Source organism: Myotis myotis, unplaced genomic scaffold (genome assembly GCF_014108235.1).
Source record: "Myotis myotis isolate mMyoMyo1 unplaced genomic scaffold, mMyoMyo1.p scaffold_m19_p_15, whole genome shotgun sequence".
In the NCBI taxonomy this organism is placed as follows: Eukaryota; Metazoa; Chordata; class Mammalia; order Chiroptera; family Vespertilionidae; genus Myotis; species Myotis myotis.
Window position 1 is genome coordinate 45,164,196 of NW_023416319.1, and position 22,314 is coordinate 45,186,509.

Sequence of the window (22,314 nt, forward strand, 5' to 3'; positions counted from 1 at the left end):
CAAGTTCTAAGCAAATTGGGAAGTAAGATTTGTTTCTCAGTGCTGTTTTGGAGATTTGTGAAGATAATGCTAAGAGATTGGCAGATAGCAGTTTCAGTGGTAAATTCTTTTCTTCTTGCTCCTTCCATCCCAATCTCCTCCCTTCTTGTTTTTTAATTACAAAAGTAGTAGTATGCAGGTTGCAAAAATCACAGAAGTGGTTTCCCACTCACCTTCCCAAACCTACTCCCTCCCACTCTTTGCTAATGTTGCATTTTATTTATTTATTTATTTTTAAATATATTTTTATTGATTTTTTACAGAGAGGAAGGGAGAGGGATAGAGAGCCAGAAACATCGATGAGAGAGAAACACCGACCAGCTGCCTCCTGCACACCTCCCACTGGGTATGTGCCCGCAACCAAGGCACATGCACCTGACCGGAATCGACCGGAATCGAACCCGGGACCCCTCAGTCCGCAGGCCGACGCTCTATCCACCAAGTCAAACTGGTTTTGGCTAACGTTGCATTTTTTTAAAAAATATATTTTATTGATTTTTTACAGAGAGAAAGGGAGAGAGATAGAGAGTTAGAAACATCGATGAGAGAGAAACATCGATCAGCTGCCTTCTGCACATCTCCCACTGGGGATATGCCCGCAACCCAGGTACATGCCCTTGACCGGAATCGAACCTGGGACCTTTCAGTCCGCAGGCCGACGCTCTATCCACTGAGCCAAACCGGTTTCGGCGGCTAATGTTGCATTTTAATAGAGACAACAACAGAATCTTTAAAGATCCCAAAAGGAGGGAAGTCAGAGGCACTGAGAACTAATGATAATAGTAGTAATAGTTATTATAATGGTAAATAATAACAATAATCTAACATTTGTGCAATGATTCCTGATGCCAGGCATGATTGCATTTAATATTTATTTTTGAACATTTAATTTGTTCTGATTGGGAGCCTAGATCATCCTCAATCCCTACACATATGTGCAAATTTTGCAGAGAGGGCCTGGGAACCTTTTCTCTTTCCTACACTTTCTGAACTCCCTCCTTTAGGCTGAAAGGAGGCTGCCTCAGCAACAAAGAACATTTTGTATGCAGACATCCAGCCTTTTTTTTTTTTTTTTTTAAATTGAAATCTGAATGTGGTGAGTCTGAACTAGGGACTGGGGCATGATTAATTATAGCAACTATCTTAATCTGCGCAGGAGGTAAGCCTGAAAGAAATGAGGCCAGGTTGAACAGAAATTCGGCCAAGGATAGGTAGGAATGCTAATAAAACTTTGTTAACTGGCCCTGCCTTCTCTCAGAGGCTGATGCATCAAGCTGGAAGATTTAAGGAATCAGTTCCTGTTTCGTTTGGTTCTGGCCAACCCCAGAATCAACTCCCTTGATTGGAAGTAAACAGGATCTTCCTTTTTGTCCCTAGGAATGTGATGGAGGAAGGACTCCAGGGGAAAGGGCCTCTTCTGCCAAGGAATAATAATAATAGTAATAACAAAGATGACAGTGGGAATAAAATATTGCCCTCTTCATCCAGGGCGATAAGGAAATGTCCAGTCGTGTGTGTTGGACCTTATCACTCTCCATATGCATGTGTTAAGAGTTCCAGAATTCATAGACCCAGGATTTCCGGTTCAGACCTGATTTGAACCTTCTATTCTGTGATCATCATCAGGGCTCTGTACAAATTAGGCTACATCTCTCAATTTTGGATTCAGAAAAGAGGATCACAATTACAGTGCTTCTCGTCAACTTACTACTGTAAATGTCTGAGCACAAATCTCTCCTGAAGGGTATGTCTTCGTCATGTGTATCCACTGTGCCTAGCACAGTGCCTGGGCCTTGGAAGCCGGGGCTCAGGGCTGTGGAATAAAATGGGCAGAGGCAGGAGGTGCCTACAGCTGACTTTCAATTGGCCATGGAATGGGATGCAGGGACTGAGGAAGAACCCAGGAGACTATACACACCTTTCCTCTCCCTCTGTGCTCTTGGGGCAGGGGCAGAAAGAGGTGTGTTCAGGGAGAAGCTCCAACAAGACTTATCTTCTCTGTTTGCTCTTGAAGAGTCCTTGTATTCCAAAGGAATTATTTGTCTACCACCTGGGCCAGCCCTATCTCAGCATTCCTTTACTCTCTCCCCTCCTGAAGGGAGGTCCATGTTGCATGAAGAGGTTTACCTTTTGCTATTTCTATTTAATTTTCCTTTTGTTCAAGAAGGTGATGAAGTAGAAGGGTGTTCCTGACCTCTTTCTTCTCATCTTCCTTGGTCTAGAGATACAGATCCTTTTTCTCTTTCTCCTTTTCTCTCCCTCCTCCCCCCTCCCCCGCCAACTCTTCCTTCTTTTCCTGTTATGTTCTGAACTCGAACCTCCAACAGCTGAGGGGGAGTAAGGAGAGGTTGGTCCAATCTGTTTCTAGAGGAGCCCTCCCCTACAACATTCAGCAAATTTCTACTCTGCTCAAGAACGTTCAATAGCTCCCTATTGTCTTCCGCTTACATTTCAAACACCAAAGCCCACCTTAATCTGAGCTATTCTGAACTGTATTTATTTTTGATTTCCCCAGTTATCTCTCCCTTACAGTCAACTGGCCTTCCTGGTATGTTCACATAGTGGAGACAAGAGTGGGTCCAGAGTTATTCTAGGCAAACCTAACAACTAAAAAATAAGCAGACGATGTGAGATATAGGAGAAGAGGCAGGAGAGGTAAGGGTTGTTGGAATGATAAACTGTCTTGAGGGACATACTAGAGATTTTGGACTGTGTTATTACTTATTCAGGGGCCATTGAAAATTTTAGGCCTTTAGAATGATCAGTAGTGAAGGGGTTTGGAAAGGGGGGAAGGATTCCAGCCCACTTTGGCATTACTGATAAAGTCTGCAGAACAGTCTATGTTCTGAAGACATAGCTGTGTATGGAGGCAGGGGCATGGATGAGATGGCCTTGAGCATCCTCCTCCTGGGGGGGGGGGAGGGGTGTTTCCAATTTCATCTTTGAGTAGGTTTGTCTCTCCTGCTGGCCAAAGCCCTTCTAGGAAGGTCAAGGTGAAAGGTGTCTGGGGAGGGCAGAGTATCATGACCAACAGAGACTGGGTCCACTTCCTCCTTTTCAGGAAGGAAATGCAGACAAAAATGGACAATGGACCAGAGAGGGTACTCCAGCAGAGAAGGAGGGAGGAGCCTGAGGAGCTGGTGGGGCTGTAGGCCTACAACGATTCCCTTTGATCCCCCTTTATCTGGAGGGCAAGCTTTCTTTTTTGGCCTGCAGGACCTTTTGTTGCATTTCCTGGAAAGCCCCAGAGTAAACACAGCCAGGACTACGTTCTTACAGCCTCGCTTTGCTGTGTCCCTTCCTCCCAGCAGAGAGAGGGGCAGGTGGGTCAGCCCTCAGAGGCCAACATCACTCATCAGGCTGCTGACAATGAAGGCTCCCATTACAATGCATTGGCACCAGGCCTGAGAGGCCGTGATGAGAGCCACAAAATGCTTAACCACGATCGTAATTATCATCCTCAGCTGTACAACCAGGAGTTCCTAGGTGCTGTTTGGACACACAAGACAATGCAAAGCCCTGTGAACACACCTGGGCAGAGGTGGGGAGCCACAATTACACACAGGCCTGTGATGCCTGTGAGACCTCGTGTCTGGCAAGTCAGGACTCAGATTTCCTTTCTCGATTTGAGTGGGGCCTATTCCCACTGGTAAGAAGCGAGCAGGGTTAAGGCAGGGGCAGCTCTTGGCTGAAACAGGGGACAAGTGATAACATGACAACGAATTGGTATCTGGTAATAGCTTTGTGTATCCTGGGAATGGAGGTGTGAAGGTAAATGGGAAATGTGGATTCTTTCAGTTGAGGATAGGCATGTGCTTCCAGTACCTGCTTACCAGGCCTGGCTTTATCCAGATAGGAGGCAGTAATGGCCATCCTCCCTCATCCAGGTGAGGGCAACGTGTGGTGATGGTCTGACCTCAGGGATAACTTTGAGCTCACTCGGTGAAGAGAAGAGAAAAAGCGAAGCCTGGAATTTGGGCAGATCATTCAGCTCTCTCCCAGGGCTTATGACTGCCAACAGGGATGCTGCTATTAGCTGAGCCAACACTTTGTTTATAGGGAAATTCAGTGTCCCCTCCTCCCTCACAAATGAAACCCACCCACCAGGTGTCCTTTCCACCTCCCCACTGCCTCTTCCTCTCAAAACTTGGGGAGGGGACTTCCAGCCAAGAGGCCTCTCCTCCCTGCAGTTGAAGACAGTTGCGTAATCCCGATTGTGAAATACTAGAAAGGCCAGGCTTGACGCACCCGCCCTACCCCCCCCCCGCCCCCCCTCTCCATCTCCCCCAGCTAACCGCCCAGATTGGGGGTGGGGGTGTCCCAGTCTGACCCTACTAACGCAGTACAGCTCTGGGCATGGAGTTTTGGGGGACGCTATTCCTATTCCCCTGACCCCCTCCTGGGGCGATAGGGCCCCTGGGAGCCGTGGGCACGGGGAAGTCACGCGGTCACGCCGGCCTGCCGGGCGGGCGCGGGGCACGCGCGCTGCGGGCCACCTGTTGCGGCGCGCGCGGTGGGTGGTGGAGGCGCACCTGGCGCGGCCGGCCCGCAGCTCAGCCGGTCCGCTCGGCCCGCGCCTCGGGCTTCCGCAGGTCAGCTGACCTCCAGGGCGGAACTAAAGCCGCCCGCGCCGCCGCCGCCACGCTCTGTGCTCCCAGCTCTGCGCTTGGGTCGTGCGCCCAGTCGCCATGGCCGGGCTCATGGTCAGTGGAACGCAAGTAAGTCCGCCAGGCCCACGCCTGGGTGCAGTAGGTCCGGGGAGGGGGCCCCCCCGAGGTTAAGCAGGGCTCCCTGCTCCACCTCAGGGCTGCAGCAGGTGGGAAGTCTGTCCCCTGCCCAGACCTCCCCTAGGTTGGTGAGGAGGGACCCCCCATTTTGAGCCTGGCACACCCCTTGGCTGTGGGGGGAGGGAGAAGGCCACCCCAAGTCGCCTGCACCTCCCTCTGTCCGTAGCGCTCACTGACCAGGGTCAGCCGGATTTTGGAGAGTGATCAGTGACCACAGCCCACCGTATTTTTCGGGGCCCACAAAAAAGTTTTAAGTTCTTTAATCAGAAGCAAAAAGAGAACTCCGATCAAAGAAAAACTTTTTACTATATCATCTTTATAGCAATGCAGTTGTAAAATACAGGCTTACGTTTTGGGGGGCATTTACTGAGCTTCGCAGATGTTGCATTTTCCCTAAGCTGAAGGCAAGACCCTCTACCAGCAGGACTGGCTTTACTGTGATACTTGCTTTACTGTGCTGGTCTGGAGCCCAGTCCGGCATATCTCCTAGGTGTGCCTGGATACATCTTAGTTTTAGTTTTTTAGTAATGGAGGAAGGAGTTCAGGAAGGCAAAAGTGCCTCAGCCCGCCCCCAAGACAGTGACGTTAAGAAGCATCCTGGCAGGGGCTAGGGCCCAGGGGTGGGCAAACTTTTTGACTCCAGGGCCACAATGGGTTCTTAAACTGGACCGGAGGGCCGGAACAAAAGCATGGATGGAGTGTTTGTGTGAACTCATATAAATTCAAAGTAAACATCATTACATAAAAGGGTACGGTCTTTTTTTTTTTTTTTAGTTTTATTCATTTCAAACTGGCCGGATCCGGCCCGCGGGCCGTAGTTTGCCCACGGCTGCTAGGCCCTAGTGGCTAGGGTGAGGGTCCACTGCAGACTGGCCCGGGCTCCTACCCATAGGCCCCCCATCCTCTTGAAGAGGTGTCTTTGGGAAACATCAACTCCCCAGTTTAAACCGTGGTCGTTAAAAAAAAAAAAAAAAAAAGCCGAAACCGGTTTGGCTCAGTGGATAGAGCGTCGGCCTGGAGACTGAAGGGTCCCAGGTTTGATTCTGGTCAAGGGCATGTACCTTGGTTGCGGGCACATCCCCAGTAGGAGGTGTGCAGGAGGCAGCTGATCGATGTTTCTCTCTCATCGATGTTTCTCTCTATCTCTCTCCCTTCCTCTCTATAAAAAATCAATAAAATATATTAAAAAAAAATAAACCGTGGTTGGTACAGCAGCTTCGCTTGCTTCACCTGTAGTGAAGCCTCAGGTGTTCTTTATCATCGCTGGCGGGACGGGCTAAGCCACGCTAGGACCAGGTGACGTACTTGCTGGAAAAGCCAGGTCTCTCTGTTTAACCTCTGATGAAGCCAGCCCTCTTCCCACCTTCCCGCACACCCAAGGAGAAATAGTTGCAAGGTTTTGGAACTCTCCCCTTGGATTGCCTAAGGCAGGTAGTGTCAGGAATAATTAGATTTTGAGATTACTTTGGGCTAAAGGGAATGGTTTTCCCTGCTCAGAGTTCAGAAGTGAGTAGGCCAGGAAGGTACCAGCCTGGTGGAGAGGTTAAAAATGATGGTCTTATTGGCCCTGGCGGTTCAGTTGGTTGGAGCATTGTCCTGTGAACCCATCATGTTGCGGGTTCAATTCCCTGCCAGGGCACATACCTAGCTTGTGGGTACAGGAGGCAACTGATCTACGTTTCTCCCATCAATATTTTCCTCTCTCTCCCTTCCTCTTTCTCTAAAAAAATCAACAAAGAAACATATCCTTGGGTGAGGATTTAAAAAAAAAAAAAGGATGGGGCTTAAACCCTGTCTCTGCATTTCAAATCCAGCATTCTCTGGGGGTAGCTTCTTCCAGCTTCATGGAGGACTTGACAGTGGGGCTGACTTTCCTGTGCCTCCTTTTTGCTTCCTCCATTTCCCAAACTTGATTTTCTCCATACCCCCTCCCCTGCCTTTAGCCCAGCCCACACACCCCACACATTCACTGACCTGTGGGTGAGGCATTTTTGAGCTCCTGCCAGGGGAGGAGCTGGGAAATGCCCCTGGGGCATTACATGTCCTAAAACCTAAAGACCCTAACCCCAAGTGGGAGCCTGAGGTGAGGGTCTTTTCAGCATTCTCCCTGCTGCAGTTCCTGATGACAGCCATCCTAAAATAGCACCTTAAGTGTGTCACATGGTATTTCTCAAACTTTGGTATATCCTTAAAGAGGGGGAGGGTGGGGAGGACTTTCATGAACCCACAGTGTTAATATTGTTTTTATCACAACATTGCTTAAATATACAAATAGTAAAACCAGACATAACTCTTTCTAAGCTCATATTTAGAGTCCTATAAACTCCAAATAAAGGGATGGTTTAAGTATAAAGACACCAACCATAACACCAATAAAATTAAAATAACTTAATGAGATGGATGATGTTGTTCTGCTGAAACTGGGCCATTGTTTTCAACCCCTCTATGGACTGACTGCCATTGCCCTGGTTTTTAGGAGTTCCATAGGCCTCAACTTCAAACACTTGGAGATGTAGTTCTTCCACTTTCTATTTATTTATTTAAAATATATTCATATTGATTTTAGAGAGGAAGGGAGAGGGAGAGAAAGAAACATCAATGATGAGAGAATCATTGATTGGCTGCTTCCTGCATGCCCTATACTTGGCATTGAGCCCACAACCCAGGCATATGCCCTGACTGGGAATCGAACTGTGACCTCCTGGTTCATAGGTTGATGCTCAACCACTGAGCAACACCGGCCAGGCTCCTTCCACTTTCTCTATAAAATCTTTTATTCAACATGGATATGACTTCAGTAGGCTGGAATGAATCATTCATATTCAGCATAAAGTTCTCAATCTTCTTTTTCCACCAGTTTATGACAAAGTAGTAGCATCTATACAATGGTAGACATAGGGATATTGGTCTAACTCAGCTCCTTATTCAGTGGCCACTAGGTGCTGAGTTTTAAAGATGTTATCTCATTCCTGTAGTGTAAGTAAAATGAGGATAATATGTGACTCAGGGGGCTGTTTCATGAGGATTGAATAGATAATAGCCAGGTGGTAGGCAGTTAATAAGTGTTAGTTGTTACATTATTTTTAACACCTTTGGGGGCAGTTAGTGTATGACTAGTTTACGGAAGAGGAAACAGACTCTTCTGTGACTCATCCAAGATAATATGGCTGGTAATTAGCAGCAGAGGGACTTGAACTCATGACCAGGGCTGTTTCTACTCTGACAGCTTCCAGTGGTGCGAATTTATTTATTTTTATTATTTAAAACTTTCTTTTACAGTTGACATTCAATATTTTATATTAGTTTCAGATGTACAGTATAGTGGTTAGACAGTTATACAATTTACAAAGATATCCTCTGGTAGTACCCACTTGGCACCATACCTAGTTATTACAATACTAGAGGCCTGATGCATGAAAGTTGTGCAAGGGGCTCAGCCCTTGCAGCCCTGGCTTTGTCTGGAAGGTCGTCTGGAAGGTCGTTTGGCTGTTTGGTCTAATTAGCATATTAGCTCTTTATTATATAGGATTACTGACTATATTCCCTATATTGAATTTACATCCCCAATGACTAGTCTATAACTACCAATTTGTACTTCTTAATCCCTTCACCCTTTCACCCACCTCCCCAAACCCCTCCCCCTTGGCAACTATCAGTTTGTTCTCTGTATCTATATGTCTGTTTCTGTTTTGTTTATTCACTTATTTTCTTCTTTTGATTCCACATATAAGGGAAATCATATGGTATTTGTCTTTCTCTGACTTTTTCACTTAGCATACTACCCTCTAGGTTCATCCATGTTGTTGCAAATGTTGGGAATGTAAATTAGTACAGCAGCTATGGAAAACAGTATGGAGGTTCCTCAAAAAATGAAAAATGGAACTGTCTTATGATCCAGGAATTCCACTTCTGGGTATATATCTGAAGAAACTCAAAACATTAATTTGAAAAAATATATGAACCACTATATTCACTGTGTTATTTTACAATAGCTATCATATGGAAGCAACCCAAGTGCCATAGACGAAAGGATATAAAAGCTGTGGCACATACTACAATGGAATATTACTTCCATAATAAAGAATGAAATCTTAACCATTTGCAACTTTTTGAAATTTTATGCCCAACAGACATCAGAATTATAAATCCCTTCCATAGGGATATTGGTCTAATTCAACTCTTTGCCCAGTGGCCACTAGGTGCTGAGTACATGGATGGACCAGTACTGCAAATTCAAAATAAAAGATCCCTCACTCCTGGCTGGGGACAGGTATATAAAACCTTCTCTGTGTGACTATGGGCAAACTCACCATCTCCAGAACTGTCCTGGAAGCCAGAAAATTACTAATTTTCTGCAACCCCTTAGAGAGACTGTGTATATATGTGGGGATCCTGCCAAGACAATCTTGTCTTTCTTTCTGGTATTTCTCTCTGTAGGGATCTTTAACTTGATATGTTTTAATTTCCCTGATAATGATGCCCCTTTATGCTATTATTTCACACAGGGTAGAAGTTTTGGGGTACAAACTATATGAGGTGGCAAATTAAAAGTATAAAACTTGGTTCCTTAGTTTAGTCTAAATCAAGATAATTGACAATGCAATGACTTCTCATTTTAGATACACCCTTTTGTGACATTTAAGATTAATCTCTGCGTCCCTTCTCTTGTTTGCTGAAGAAGCTAACGATTTTTGATCTGGTTCTTCTGACCTGTGTCTTACATTAGGCGGGTGTGTGCTCCAAGAAGCTTCATGACATCCTGAGAGGTAATGTTTTCTGCTGAGAAGCATGTCTTAAACTGTATCTTAGGAGTGTCGGTTGTAGTGCCTGACAATGGCTACTGCTTTTAAGCCTGTTCCAGCTGATTTGAACCTTTCAACATGGTTGGTTTAACTCGCATCTCTAAAAGCTTTCAGTTTACCTGAGGGTGGCTTGTCAAGTTGGTTTTCCTATTAAATTTTGGAGACTTGGTCTTTGTCTCTGTAGAATGGGAGCAAGTTGTGCTTTGTTTAATTTTCTTGGGTTGTTGTGCTGTTAAGACCATGCAATAAAACCAGCTGTTATGGAAGTCTTGTCAGGCACGTTGTGAATGATTCAAATGCTTTGTGGTGATAGCTCTCCTTAGTGTTGCTGTTTCGTCTGAAGGGAAATCCTACTGAGGAAAAGGGGAGCAAATATCCATTTGTTTTCCTAGGGTCTGACACTCTTCTGGGGCCTTCAACATGCTGTCATGAGGTAGTTCTTGACCTTTTAGTAGGGGAAAGACTCAATTTGAAGTCAAAACATATGACAGATGTGCCATTGACATTTGTTGATGAAGAAAATCCACATGTGGATTTGTAAGAACTCCCTGGCCAAGTTGGAAGTCCTTATTCCTGGTGCAGGACATGGTCCAGGCTCTATCACTAAGAAGCTCTATTATACTGGGCAGGTGTCTGGAGTCTTAGTTTCCCTGTTTAAAACATGAGGGGTTTTGACAAACCAGGTCCCTACCAGATTTAGTCCTTTGTGGGTCTATGAGAAAAGAGCTCAGTTTCTACATCTAATTGTCAGCTTCTCTGCCATATATATCAGAGGTCTTGAATGATGATGATATGTACAAGGTGGTAGTGCATGCCAGGGTGAACGGGATGGGTTTTATGGTGAGCACCATGGGCCTGGGGATCAATGTGAACTTATAGAACAGGCTGCTGATCAAGTGGACATGTGGAGGGAAATTGAAGTCTGTAGATTGATTGAGCTTTATATCCCTAGTCTCTCCTTGCTGCATGAGTTCCATCTTGGCTCGGAAGCTGAAGTTAATTTATTACACAAGGAATTCTGAAGAAAGATGAGTCCCATGGAGAAAGAGGAGAGCTTGCTAGATGGAACTCAGAACACTTTATTTTTTTAGCCTGTATTTTCCTGAGTCAAAATTATTTTATTAGAGTCAACTAGTTTTCTGTCCCTTCTCCCTACTTTCTCTCTTCCAGTAATGAAGTTACTGAAGGACTGTGAATACAGGATATTGTATTGTCAGCAGTTTGTACTCATTGGATAGGAGAGGACGGAGAGATGACTTGAAACATTGAGGGTGCTAGGGTGAAGTGTGATTTGTGTTAGGTTCAGCCATAGGAAAGTGCTGTTTTTGTAGTTCTAAAATGATTGAATATTAGTAATTCATATGGTTAAACCTAATATCTGAGGTGTCCACCATATTCTTGTTTCCCCATTAGGAATCATAACCCCCTGGGGAATCTCTTACTCATTTCAAGATATCGTTGTCTGTGTGCGCAGAAGACTGTGTATTTGTGGGGCAGGAGGTGGGAGAAGGATCAAGGTTATAGCTGTGTGATGGGCCAGACTTTCTACCTGGCAGAATTCTTCCTGGAGTCCTCTAGGGAAGCATCATGTATCGTGACTCACTGGCCAACTCTGACCTGCAGGCTTGTTTTATGGTTTTTGGAATGATTTGCCAAACCTGCCCTTGGAGTGCTGTCTGTGAAAATGGGTTTCAAAAACGGGGTGGTTGGAGCAGTGAGAAAGCCCTCTGACCTTGTCATAGTCAGAAGTTTTAGGGTCAAATTTTACTTCAGCTTTTTAATATTTGGGTACACACTAGATTAATAATATAAATAAAACAATGCCTCGGGGCACAGCTCTGCAAGCAGAGAGGTGTTGATGGCAAAAGGCTCCTTGGAGTCATTGCCCTGTTGCCTTTGAATCAGCTTTGTTCAGAGCGAGGCGGACATTTGATACACAGTGGTAATAAGATGGGATTGGCGGTCTGGGAAGGTTTGCTTGTCCAACCCTGTTTGTTCAGCACCATGCAGGTTGAATACTGGTAAGTGCATCTGCTGTATCTTTATGAGGTAATGTGCATAACAGGGTACTTGCGGGGGGAGGCAGTGGAGGAGGAGAGCCAGAGGGGCAGCTGTTGGAAAGGCCCCTGAACGAGAGGCTGATTGCTGTGATTATATCGCCATGCTCTGACATTGGGTTTTTTTTGTTTTTTTTTTGGACATCTGACTCTGGCCAATTTCAGTCCAATTTCCATTGTGCCGGGATTCGTCTTCATCATGCTAAGTGTACCAGGAAAGGGGGAGCTGTTGGCAGAGTCCCTGCAGCCCCCAAAGCTGATCTGATCAGAAAAACAGCCATAAGATATGGCATTCTGTGTGTGTGTGTGTGTGTGTGTGTGTGTGTGTGTGTGTGAGTGAGTGAGGCGCTTGCCTTTAAAGTTGCGGAAGCAATCATCGGATCAATGACTCAGGGCTGTGAGCAGCTGGGCGATTTCCGTTTGCCACAGTGTTTCTGTTCCATTTAACTTCCAGGTGTCCTACATAGGCCAGGACTGCAGAGAAATTCCAGAGCACCTCGGCAGGGACTGTGGACATTTCGCCAAGAGGCTTGATCTGAGCTTTAACCTTCTGAGGTATGTAACTTTCACAAGATGCAGACCAGGCCTGGGAGACCCAGTCCCCCTGGTAACAGCTGGCAGGTAAGTGACCCATTCTAGCTCTGCATAGGGTGCAGGGATCTGAGACGCGTGGACTCGCACCCCATAGGTTTGACTCTGAATGATTCCTCTGGCCGGCCTCTTTGTGCCACTGAAGAAGCAGTGAGCATAGGCATCGTCCTTCTCACATGAGTTCTTAGGAGAGTTTCACTTTGTTCTTTTCCTTTCTCACTGAGACTCGTGCAGACGAGGTAGAATACTGTTGGGGGAGGAATGAGATGGAGCCAGCAAGTGTTTTGAGGGTGTTTAGGAATGCTCTTCTGGACAGTTCCCAAATCACCGGTAGGGTGTATGTGTGTGTTTTCTTTCTTTGCCTTTTTATGAATTGGAACCTTAAATATTTGTGATGATGATTTCTCCCAGATGGTATTTCAAAGTAATTCAAATGCAGTTGGCATGGGGTGGGTGGGAGGGAACACTTGAACAACTGTTCCAGTCTTGGCAAAAGGTAAGTGTGATCTTCTGTATTATTGCAATGGAGAATAGTTATTTAATTTCTTCCTAAAGAGTTTTAAATTGCGACTGGTTTGGGGGCATGAAGTAGGAGCTACTTGGAAAGCAGGTACCAGTGGGATCAATGAGCAGGGGTCAGGGAGGTGGTTTTTCTGAGGCAGCTGGTCCCACGCAGGGCGTTTCCCCAAGGTGCCTGTCCTCTTGAGAACGGTGCTATCCTCGAATGGAACCAACTGTCTTGGGGTAGAAGGATTGACGAGGAGCCCGAATCCCACCCCAGGGCTCAGCACTTTCCTCCTTCCATGCCTTGGAGTTTCTCTCTCGCAACTTCTGAGTCAGGACACTTGGGAATGAAGAATTTGAGAGAAAATGGACAAAACTCAGGGCATTAAGGCACCAGTGGGTAGAGGTGTGCCAGGAGCACGTGACCATAAGGTGCCTCATCTTCAGGGAAGGGGCGCCCGGAGGGTTGTGTAAAGAGCGGGTACTGTGCGCATTCTCTCCTTGACTCCCGAAGGGTTTGCATGCTTCTGGGGAGATGTGGAAACTGAAAAGTTGCAAAGTAATGCATAGTGATGAGAGGATGCTAGACAAATGCTGACTCTTAAGAAATGAAGGATGTTGTTTGATCCCAATGCCCAAGGAAAGGATGGAGTACATAGCCTGGTTGGACTAGCCTTAGACACGTGCGCCCCTTAAACAGCTCCCCAGCATGGACGGAGGAAAAGGGCTCTCTTGCTTGGGCATCGGAAGGAAGAACTGTGACTGGCCTCCAGGGGCTCAGGCTGCGGCTGCCTTGCTCTCGAGAGCCCGGATGTGGGTTTGAGGAGGCTGGGCCCCATGAGGAGGGAGTGTGTCAGCGGGCACAGGTCATGGGACCGGGCTGTCAGGTCTGAGGAAACAGAGGCGCCTTTGTCACTCTGGGGGGGCCCCTCTCTTCCTTTGGCAGAGAAGGGGCTGGATCCTGGGAAGGGTGGTGTGTGTGTGTGTGTGTGTGGTGAGTGGGGTTGGTGGTGAGATGGGGCTCTTGGCCTTGAGGGGCTGTAAGGATTAATCAGAGGAAATGATGGGTCCTGAAGGCAGGGGAATTTAGTGAGAGGAAGGCCAGTAAAATAGGTTCAGAAGGAGAGAAGTTGTGATTTTTATTTTTAGAGAGACGTTTTCATAGTGTTGAGTTTGAGGATCTTATCACATGTGGTCAGGAGCCTATTCTTGTCGGTGTTGTGGTCAGTGTGTGAATGGCACGCTGGGTTCTGGCTGGGTCAGGGCAGAGATGAGCAAAGGAAGAGCGAGGTCCAAGGTTTGGGAAGGGTTCACACTGACACTTGGTTAAGCTGGAGGGAGTTGCAGACCAGAATGGACCATAGTGGATAAAAGCAATCCTCACTGAGCTGGATTGGACGTGGCAAGGATTGAGATCGGATCCTCTTTGACTGTCTTATTTCCCTAATAGCAGGGTAAGGGGAGGTAGCACTTGGGTGTGAGAAGAAGAAGATATGAGTGTATTTGGGCACTGGTGTCTCTTTGCCTTTTCAACTACATAGAAATTAAAGATGTTTTAGATGCTTAACTAATTCTTCTTTAAAAAAAGAAAGAGGGGAGAGAATACAGAGAAGGAAAGAGAAAGATGGTCATAAACTTACCTTCTACATAAGTAGGTAGGTAATAGAGGATCCAAGCTCACCAGGCTGCAGGGATCATCATATCCAAGTGACATATTGGTAATTCCCATCCCACATTCTGTGAAATGTTTCTCCCTAGCCCTCCATACTGTTTTCTCGGGACTTGGGAGAGCTTACCTCCTGGTCAGTTTGCCCTGTACCCCGATTCCCCACAGTCACTGCTCTAACCATCACTGTTCTGTTGTCTGCTGTTCTCCCTCTTGGCAGCTTGTCTGGCCCCACTCAGGACACTCTCTTCATTTCTCCAAAGCCCAACAATACAATATTACTATGTATTACTGACAGTTGGAGGAGTACTGGTGAAGGGGGAGGTGGTAGTTGGAGCACACAGCAGCAGACAAGTTTGGGATGGCGTTGTTCCTGCAAATCCCTGGTTATGCCTCTCATTAAGTCAGGCTCTCGGCATGTGACCAGGTGCCTCTCTCTCCCAGCCCCGTTCTCTCCTTTTCATGTCATTCACCCTCTTGCCAGAGCTGTAAACACAGCGTTCTTCACTTTGTTATATACAGAAACATTACCCCTGCCCGCTTTGAGAACATCTCTGCAGGTTTCCTTTTCACACCCAGAGAGTCCTGTCAGGGCACTGCCTTAAGCAGAGCATTATCCCCAGTACAAAATTTGCTACTCCTATAGATTGTAAAATCAGCTGCATCCATTTGTATTTTAGGGCACAGTTTGTTTTCAGGCAAGGAGTTCTATTTATTCTTTTTTTTTGAATAGTTTATATGTGCACATGGCACAGCTTCAAATTGTGAAGAGAAAGTCTCCTTTGAACTTATGTCCTTTAGCCTCCCAGTTCTCCTCTGCACTACTCACTCTTTTTGTAATCGCCCAGAGATATTCTGTGCATATGCCAACATGAATTTCTTCTTGTGTGGCCTCATTTGTATTACTCTTGCCAAGATGTTAGTTAAAAGGGAGGTACCAGGCTTCAATTAACCACTCACATTAGGAACATCCTTCTCTATCATCTTACCATTAATTCATAGCCATATGCCATCATCATTATTAATCTCACTTATGAAGTGATGGTTCTGCTGATTCTCCCTATAGCCCCCTGCATGTGCTGGAGGGAAGGGTGGTTATGGATGTATAAGTTGTGAACTTGTAAGTCACTGTATATTTTTTCCTTTGCATTACACATCAGCCTTCTCTCTGCATTAACTATCACGAGTCTTCTCCTCCTTTGGGTTGTCCAGTATTAAACTGGTTACGCCTCCATGTAGAAGGTCATGGAAATTCAGGCTGTGCTGTATCTATGACTCTGTCCTGGGGAATGGAAGTTCCTGGGACTTTGTGTGCCCTGTCAGGTTGAAAGTTGGAAAGGGAAGCAAGACAATAGGTCTGAATACAATTTCTGGCTTCTTTAAAAGACTCAAAACATTCATCTCTACCTTTCCTCCCCGATCTCATTCTTTCTGGACATGATTCCTGGGGGAGCAGGGTCCTGCCATCCACCCCGGAATGGGAATAGAAGGTTCAGGGAGCTAACTAGCTGACAGGAGTAGTGTTGCCCCTTGAACTTGAATGCATTAATGATCATAAGTCCATTGTCTACACGTGCATGAAATTGTACTTTAGATTTTATTTTTTGAGTACTTTTTTTTTATAGCAAGAACAACAATGATCAATGTAGAAATCTTGGAAAACTCAGTAAGGTGTGAAAAAAAACCCTCTCTCAAACCACTGATAATCTCGCAAGTTAAGCTGGAGGAAATCCCCATTGTTACCACTTGTCTTTATTAATGTCAAATATCTTAAAAATGATGCTCTTGCTTACACTCTGTTGGAAGTATTTTTCCATCTCAATAAATTCTCCATTATAAGTTTTAATGTTCTCTTATTTTTTCAGTGTTGGGCATTTAGATTGATCCCAGATTGGTTTTTTTTTTTTTTTACTGTTATAAATATCTCTATTATAAGTATCCGTGTAATACTGATTGATGAATATGTCTCTGCTTAGTTGCTTGGGACATTTTCCTGGAGACAGAATTGTCAGAGGGTTTCACTACAGATGTCAGATTGTCCTTAAGAGAGGTCATAACAATTTCCGCTACTGAGAATATTTGAATATCCATTATTCCAAGTTCTTCTTGGAGCTTGTTTTTGAGGTTTTCACATTTTACTTTTACTTTGCCGATCAATAAGGAGATCCTCAGTTTTAGCCGGTGCTGGTTCCTTGATCAGCTCTGGCAGAGAGAGCTTGTTAACCGTTGTTCCAGCTTCAGTTTTCCTTCTCCCCTGACGGAGAAAGGGCAGGGTTCTCCCTGAGTGGTTTGCCTGGGCTGCCTGATGTGCTTGTTGGACACAGAGGGCAGAGCGGGGCTCCCAAGGAAAACAGTGATAAACATGCCTGTGTCAATCTGGCAATAAAACGGGAGGGCTTAATTGATCTATGGCAACAGGAAGCTTACATTTGCAAATTTAAATTATTTGCAGTCACATCTTATTTAGCATCACTCCGATAAATACACCGAATGGGGGAATTGCTTAGAAGAAAACTTCTTAGGTGGGAGCTTCCTTGCATGTAGTTTCCTTGGCTTTGGCCAGTATGGAAATGGAGGATTGGGGAGTTTGGGCACCTCCAGGGAAGAGATGGTGGCTTTGTTGTCTTCCCCAGGCAGTGAGGCAGACAGGGGGTGCACCATCAAAGCTTCTAGGATATGTACAGCAACATTTCCATTTCTGTTATGAGCTGCTATGTAACTCTTGGCCTGCTAACTTGCTGTTCAGTTGGGAAAATGGGCAATGGAATGGAAAGGAACCATGGCGTTGGGATTATACCATCCTGGCTTGAAACTCTGCTTACATCACTCACCCGTAATTTAACTGGCCTTATGCTAATTGCAAAAATGTTGAGTGTAAGTATGTGTGAAGATGACCTGCTATATCGTAGTTCTTCAGTAAGCATAGCTACAAGTATAGCTTAAACATGGTGCTAGTGAGGCTAAAAGCCCAGGCTTGACCCTCCACAGGGACTATTTCTCTGGTAGTCATACTGGGTTCCTCACAAACGTTCCGGATTTCCTCACCTTCAGCACATGGTATGTTTCCACATCTCTGCACCCTTTGGTGTGACCAATGTGCAGAATCTTAAAGAGCTGGTGTAAATTTGCCTCTTTCTCTTTGTTATGATCATCAGTCTTGGGTTCTGACATAAATGAGCAGAACCTCTTGCTGATTTATGTTGGACATAGACTGTAAATGAAAAATCTGCCTTTAGACTTTAGGATATTTGTTAATGCAGCATAACCTAGTCCATACTAACTGATATAATTACCATAGGTCTCAAATGTCTGACATTCTATTGGCTAAACCCACTCATCTCATACATACTTTTCATCCCTCCCAGCTAGGAGCATACATTTGTTTATGTTACACAAGTGGGAGAAAAATTCTCTACTCAGACTCAGGATAACAGCTTAAAGGGCATGCTCTGTTGGCATTGGGTCTGCATCAACTTATTTCTTTGCAATCAGGGGCCTTATTTTCAAAACACAAATGCAGAGGTGTTACTTGGGGAGCATGCTGATATTGGAGTTGGGCTGGCAACAGAACTCATGTCAGTAAGCATAGAGAGGGAGAGATGATGGTAGGAAAGATGGGCTTTAGAAGAATAAACTGTGTTAATGAAATTTCAAAATAGTTCTAAGGCATTGATAAATTCTAAGGAGGCAAGGGTCTGTGTGTTTTGGGAACCATGTTCACTGGAAGCTGGGCAATGCTGTGAAAAGCATCTCCTTTGTTCTAAGAATAACATTGGCAATTCTAGTGTCTCCAGCTACTAACAGAACATACAACAAAAAGGTGATGTGGAAAATGAGTTGGCAGGTAATATTTAATGTCTCAGTAGCAACCTTTCTGGAGTGACTTCCATGACTGGAACTACCAAAAACAGTTTGAGGGAGGGAAAGAGAGAAGATCACTAAGGGAGCAGGTTGATATGGCCGCCTCCCTCCTCCCAAAGGGTCCTGCTTTCTGGGACTTCCTCTTTTGGCCCGAGAAATGGGGTATTGAGCCGCTGTAAGACTGAGCTGGTGGACAGTGGGGGAGATTGTCTAAAGGACCGTAATGAAGTTCAGCTTTCTCATTGGTGATGCAGTGTGTGGCTTAGAAAGTGCTTTCATAAACATTGTCTCCATATTTTCTACAGTGTTTGCCACTAGGGTAAAAAATTCCTGGACTTTTTAGTAATGCCTTTTATTTCCCTTTCCCCCCATTTTACTCCCCCAGGATCTTGGCCCCCCTTATTCCATTTTCTCCCTCTGCCCTGCTCTCTATCCTGAGGACATCATTGTGCATGTGGACGATGCTGCTCCCCCCGCCTTCCCCCTCCCGTGCTATCAGGGTGGCTGTTGGGAGCACTGGTGACTTGTGGGGAGGAGGGAGCGACTGGTCAGCTTAAATCTTTCAGACTTTCTATTTACTGGCCCTCCAGGTTCTCAGGCATGAAGTTTAGTCACCATGATATGGGACTAGGGGTCCTACTAGCATTTAGTGGGCGAGGCCGGGGATGCTAAATGTCTTGCCAGACACAGGGCAACCTTGGACAAGAAATAATTTTCCCTTCCCCATGCCAGCTGCCCCGTGTTGAGGAAGTCCTCTGAGTTCTGTTTGAGAGCTTGCAGACGGCTGTTGATGAGCCTCACAGTAAAGCAGTCTTGCGAATAAGTACATAGAGGTGACTGGCTCTACTCTCCGGCGGGGTCCAGGGGCACGGGATCAAACAAGTGACATCAGTCATGTTTGCTTGTCAGTGAATCAATCACCAGTATTATGGAGCACTTACTGTATGCCAAGGCTGGGCAGAACACTTGGCGTGTATTATTTCATTCAGTCCTACCAGCAACATTTTGACAATGGGACTATTATTCCTCACATTTTACAGATGAAACAACTGAGGCCCAAATAGTTGCTTTAGACATTATTTGCCTTTGACTACCCTGATGATTAAATGGCAGAGCTGGGTTTAAATGGCCGTGGTGGTCTGACTTTAGTTTTACTTCAGATTGCTTCTCCAAGTAGAAACCATTGTTTTCATCCTGTGAGCAAATGGATGGCCATTTCCAAGACTATATTTCTTTGTGTGTGTGTGTGTGTGGGGGTGGGGAGGGGTGTTCTTTCAGAATCGTGAACAGCCTGTGGACATCACCGTAGCAGGATCACAGTAGGTCCTGCAGCTCCACGCTGGCAGCCTCGGAGCTCTGTTGCACTTCCTCCTCTCTCCTGTTTCTCTGAAGCCTTCTGGATGTGGAAAGTTGGGTTGGCAGGATCTTGTGGGACCTGGGTTGTGTGTTCCCAAGGACCTCATCCTCTTCTGTCTCCCCTTGGGCTTGAGGCAGGCTTAGATGAAGGCCATTGTCATGGTGAGAAACGGCTCAGCAATGCCAGGGCCAGACTGCTTGCTGACCCAGCCTCGAGAGGGGAACCCTGGGATGGATGACTGCATGCGTGAGTTTTGAGTCTGGAGGGAAAAGAAGAGGTGGGGGTGTGTGTGTTCGTCCTTGCGCGTGGACCCACTCGCACGCACACCCCCGCCATCTGAAAAGCCTTTTTCCTCTTGTCTCCTCAGGGACGGCAGGGTTGGTGATGTCAGCTGTCCCTGCTCCTTTATGATGAAAGGGGAGCGATTATGCTTTTTGCTGGTGTCTGTGTTTAATTGCAGGATGTAATAACTACAAATTCTCCCTGGCCGAGACTTTTCTTAATAAAAGGTTTCTTCTATCCCAGCTGCTTTCTTTTCCCCTTTGTACTCCCACCCCCACCACTGCCTTAGCACAAGGTCACTTAGGGTTTTAAATGAGGGAGAGACACACACATGTGTTCGTGTTTCATTTAGAGTTTATATTAAAAAAAAGACACCTCCTCCTCCAGACCCATCATTATGGAGATCAGCTACGTGCCCCCCACCTTTGCACCACCTCCCCTTAGCTCCTCTCTGAGTTTATACAGAACCCAATTTTTTAGTCTCCTGGGTGTCTGCTTTTTCTCTGGTTCTGAAGAAATAAGAGACGGTAAAGCAGGGAAGACCAACAAAAGAGGTTTTTTTTTTTTTTTTTAAAAAAATCCCAAACCTTTCTTGAGATAAAGCAAGACTTATTAAAAACAATTGGAGGGAAAGGCAGGAGATGGGGGTGCAAACCCCCACGCGGGCGCATTTTCTGCAGCTGGTGGAGTGTTTTAAGAGAATGCACCATTGTTAAAACTTTTTTTTCCCCTTGATGGATTTATTTTTAAGGTAGAGAAATATTTTCCCCATAATTGGGTAACTCTTAATAGTAGCAATTGCATATTTATCAGTGTGAGGGGCTGTTATTAATGTAACTGTCAGGCCCAAACACATTTCTGCATTAAATCCATTTAGTATGTGCATTATTCGGGCTGGAATGTCACCGGGACATCAAAGCCCCATAGGCATGGAGAGCTCAGTGCCCTGCTGTGGCTGCCGAACAGGCCCTTGATCAATAAATGTAACATGTTAATGCAGAGCAAATAGAATAAAAGATTTCTTTGACAAGACATGAAAAATCACCTTGTGGCAGCTGGCATGTGATGCCGTTTCTGGGGAGACACTAGCAAAGTTGATCTGACAAGTAAAGAGGAGAGATGATGGTTGTAAGGTGCTTTTGTTTCAAACTTCTTTCTTGACCTGTCAGGTTTTGAAGGCGCCTCAATGGCTCTTTTTTGTCATGTGAAAATTGTAGTCTTAGGTAGTTATGAAGCAGTTATCTCTTCTCAAATTGTGAATGCCGCTGTTTAATTGATTCACTTAGCATTTGAAACTGTCACGCATTAATAATTGCGAAATCCTGTAGATACTGCGCTAGCGTGTCATACTTAAATGTGTAGTTATCAGAAAATTAATATCCTTAATGAACCGGTGCTTTCAAACTAACATTGCATGAAATCTCTTTTTGCCCTTCCATTTGCTGAAGCCACATCCGCCAGTTTGCCGAGAATCACCTCTCGACAGTTTGCTTTCTTGATGCCCGACAAATGCCAGCTTTGCTGTGGGTACATCGCGTGCTCAATGACAATAAATATAGTAATTATACTGGAGTTAGTAATTAACATAATTGTAGTCAATTACGACAAATACAGTACAGAGCTAAATAAATGAGAGGGGAGAAATTAGCAAGCTAATTGATTTATCTTCACGCGGCTTTCTGTTGTAACTGGCAGGGCTGTTTTCCTCGGGGTGGGGGCGGAGGAGGGGAAAAATCCCCACAAGGATTGTTTACAAATAACTGATTTTGTTTTGAAGTTGCTTTGTCTTTTGACTTGCTGTGCATCACCTCCCAAATCAGCTTACAAGGAGGAAAAAAGGAAAGAAAAATTTTAAATGCCAAGGGAACGTTTTGTTAATTTAGCTACATCAAACTGAATGCGGCAGCTAGGGAGAGCAGGATTTAGCTTTTGCTAAGGGTTGGGGAGTTGTAATTTTTTCTTCTTAGCTATTGCTCTGGTAAAAGAAAGCTGTGTGTGTGTTCTGAGTCTCCATCAGAGAGGTGGTGCTTTGCTGAACAGTACATTCTGGGGGTTATATGTGTATGTGAATTTGCTCAGTTCTGTGCCGCTGGCTTGGTGTAAGGAGTGGGCATCTTTTACTTGGTTCAGCCCCGTTTGGCCTTGTTATGCCTTTGCTCTGGGTACCCAAGGAGAACATGGAGAAGGGAGCAGCAATGCTGTTGGAGAGGGTGGGAGGGGCTCCAGTGAGGACCCCCTGCCCACTGTCCCTTCTTTGCCAGACCTCAGGGCTACCCCAGCGTCCTGGGCTGTCACACTCCTGAGGCTGCCGGGAAAGGTTTTTGGTGGGGTCCGGGTGCCCATTTGTTTTGAGCTGGTTTATTCTGTG

General features: G+C 45.6%; 1 protein-coding gene across 1 annotated transcript in view; it reads left to right on the forward strand.

The window, feature by feature from the left end:
- Positions 1 to 4,474: 4,474 nt before the first annotated feature.
- LRMDA (leucine rich melanocyte differentiation associated) overlaps positions 4,475 to 22,314 on the forward strand; it is a 1,016,440-nt gene continuing 998,600 nt past the window's right edge. Inside the window, exons 1-2 of the mRNA XM_036337194.1 lie at positions 4,475 to 4,757; positions 12,140 to 12,240. Of these exons, the coding sequence (XP_036193087.1) occupies positions 4,728 to 4,757; positions 12,140 to 12,240 (131 nt within the window). The 5' untranslated portion in view covers positions 4,475 to 4,727. The remainder of the gene's footprint in view (positions 4,758 to 12,139; positions 12,241 to 22,314) is intronic.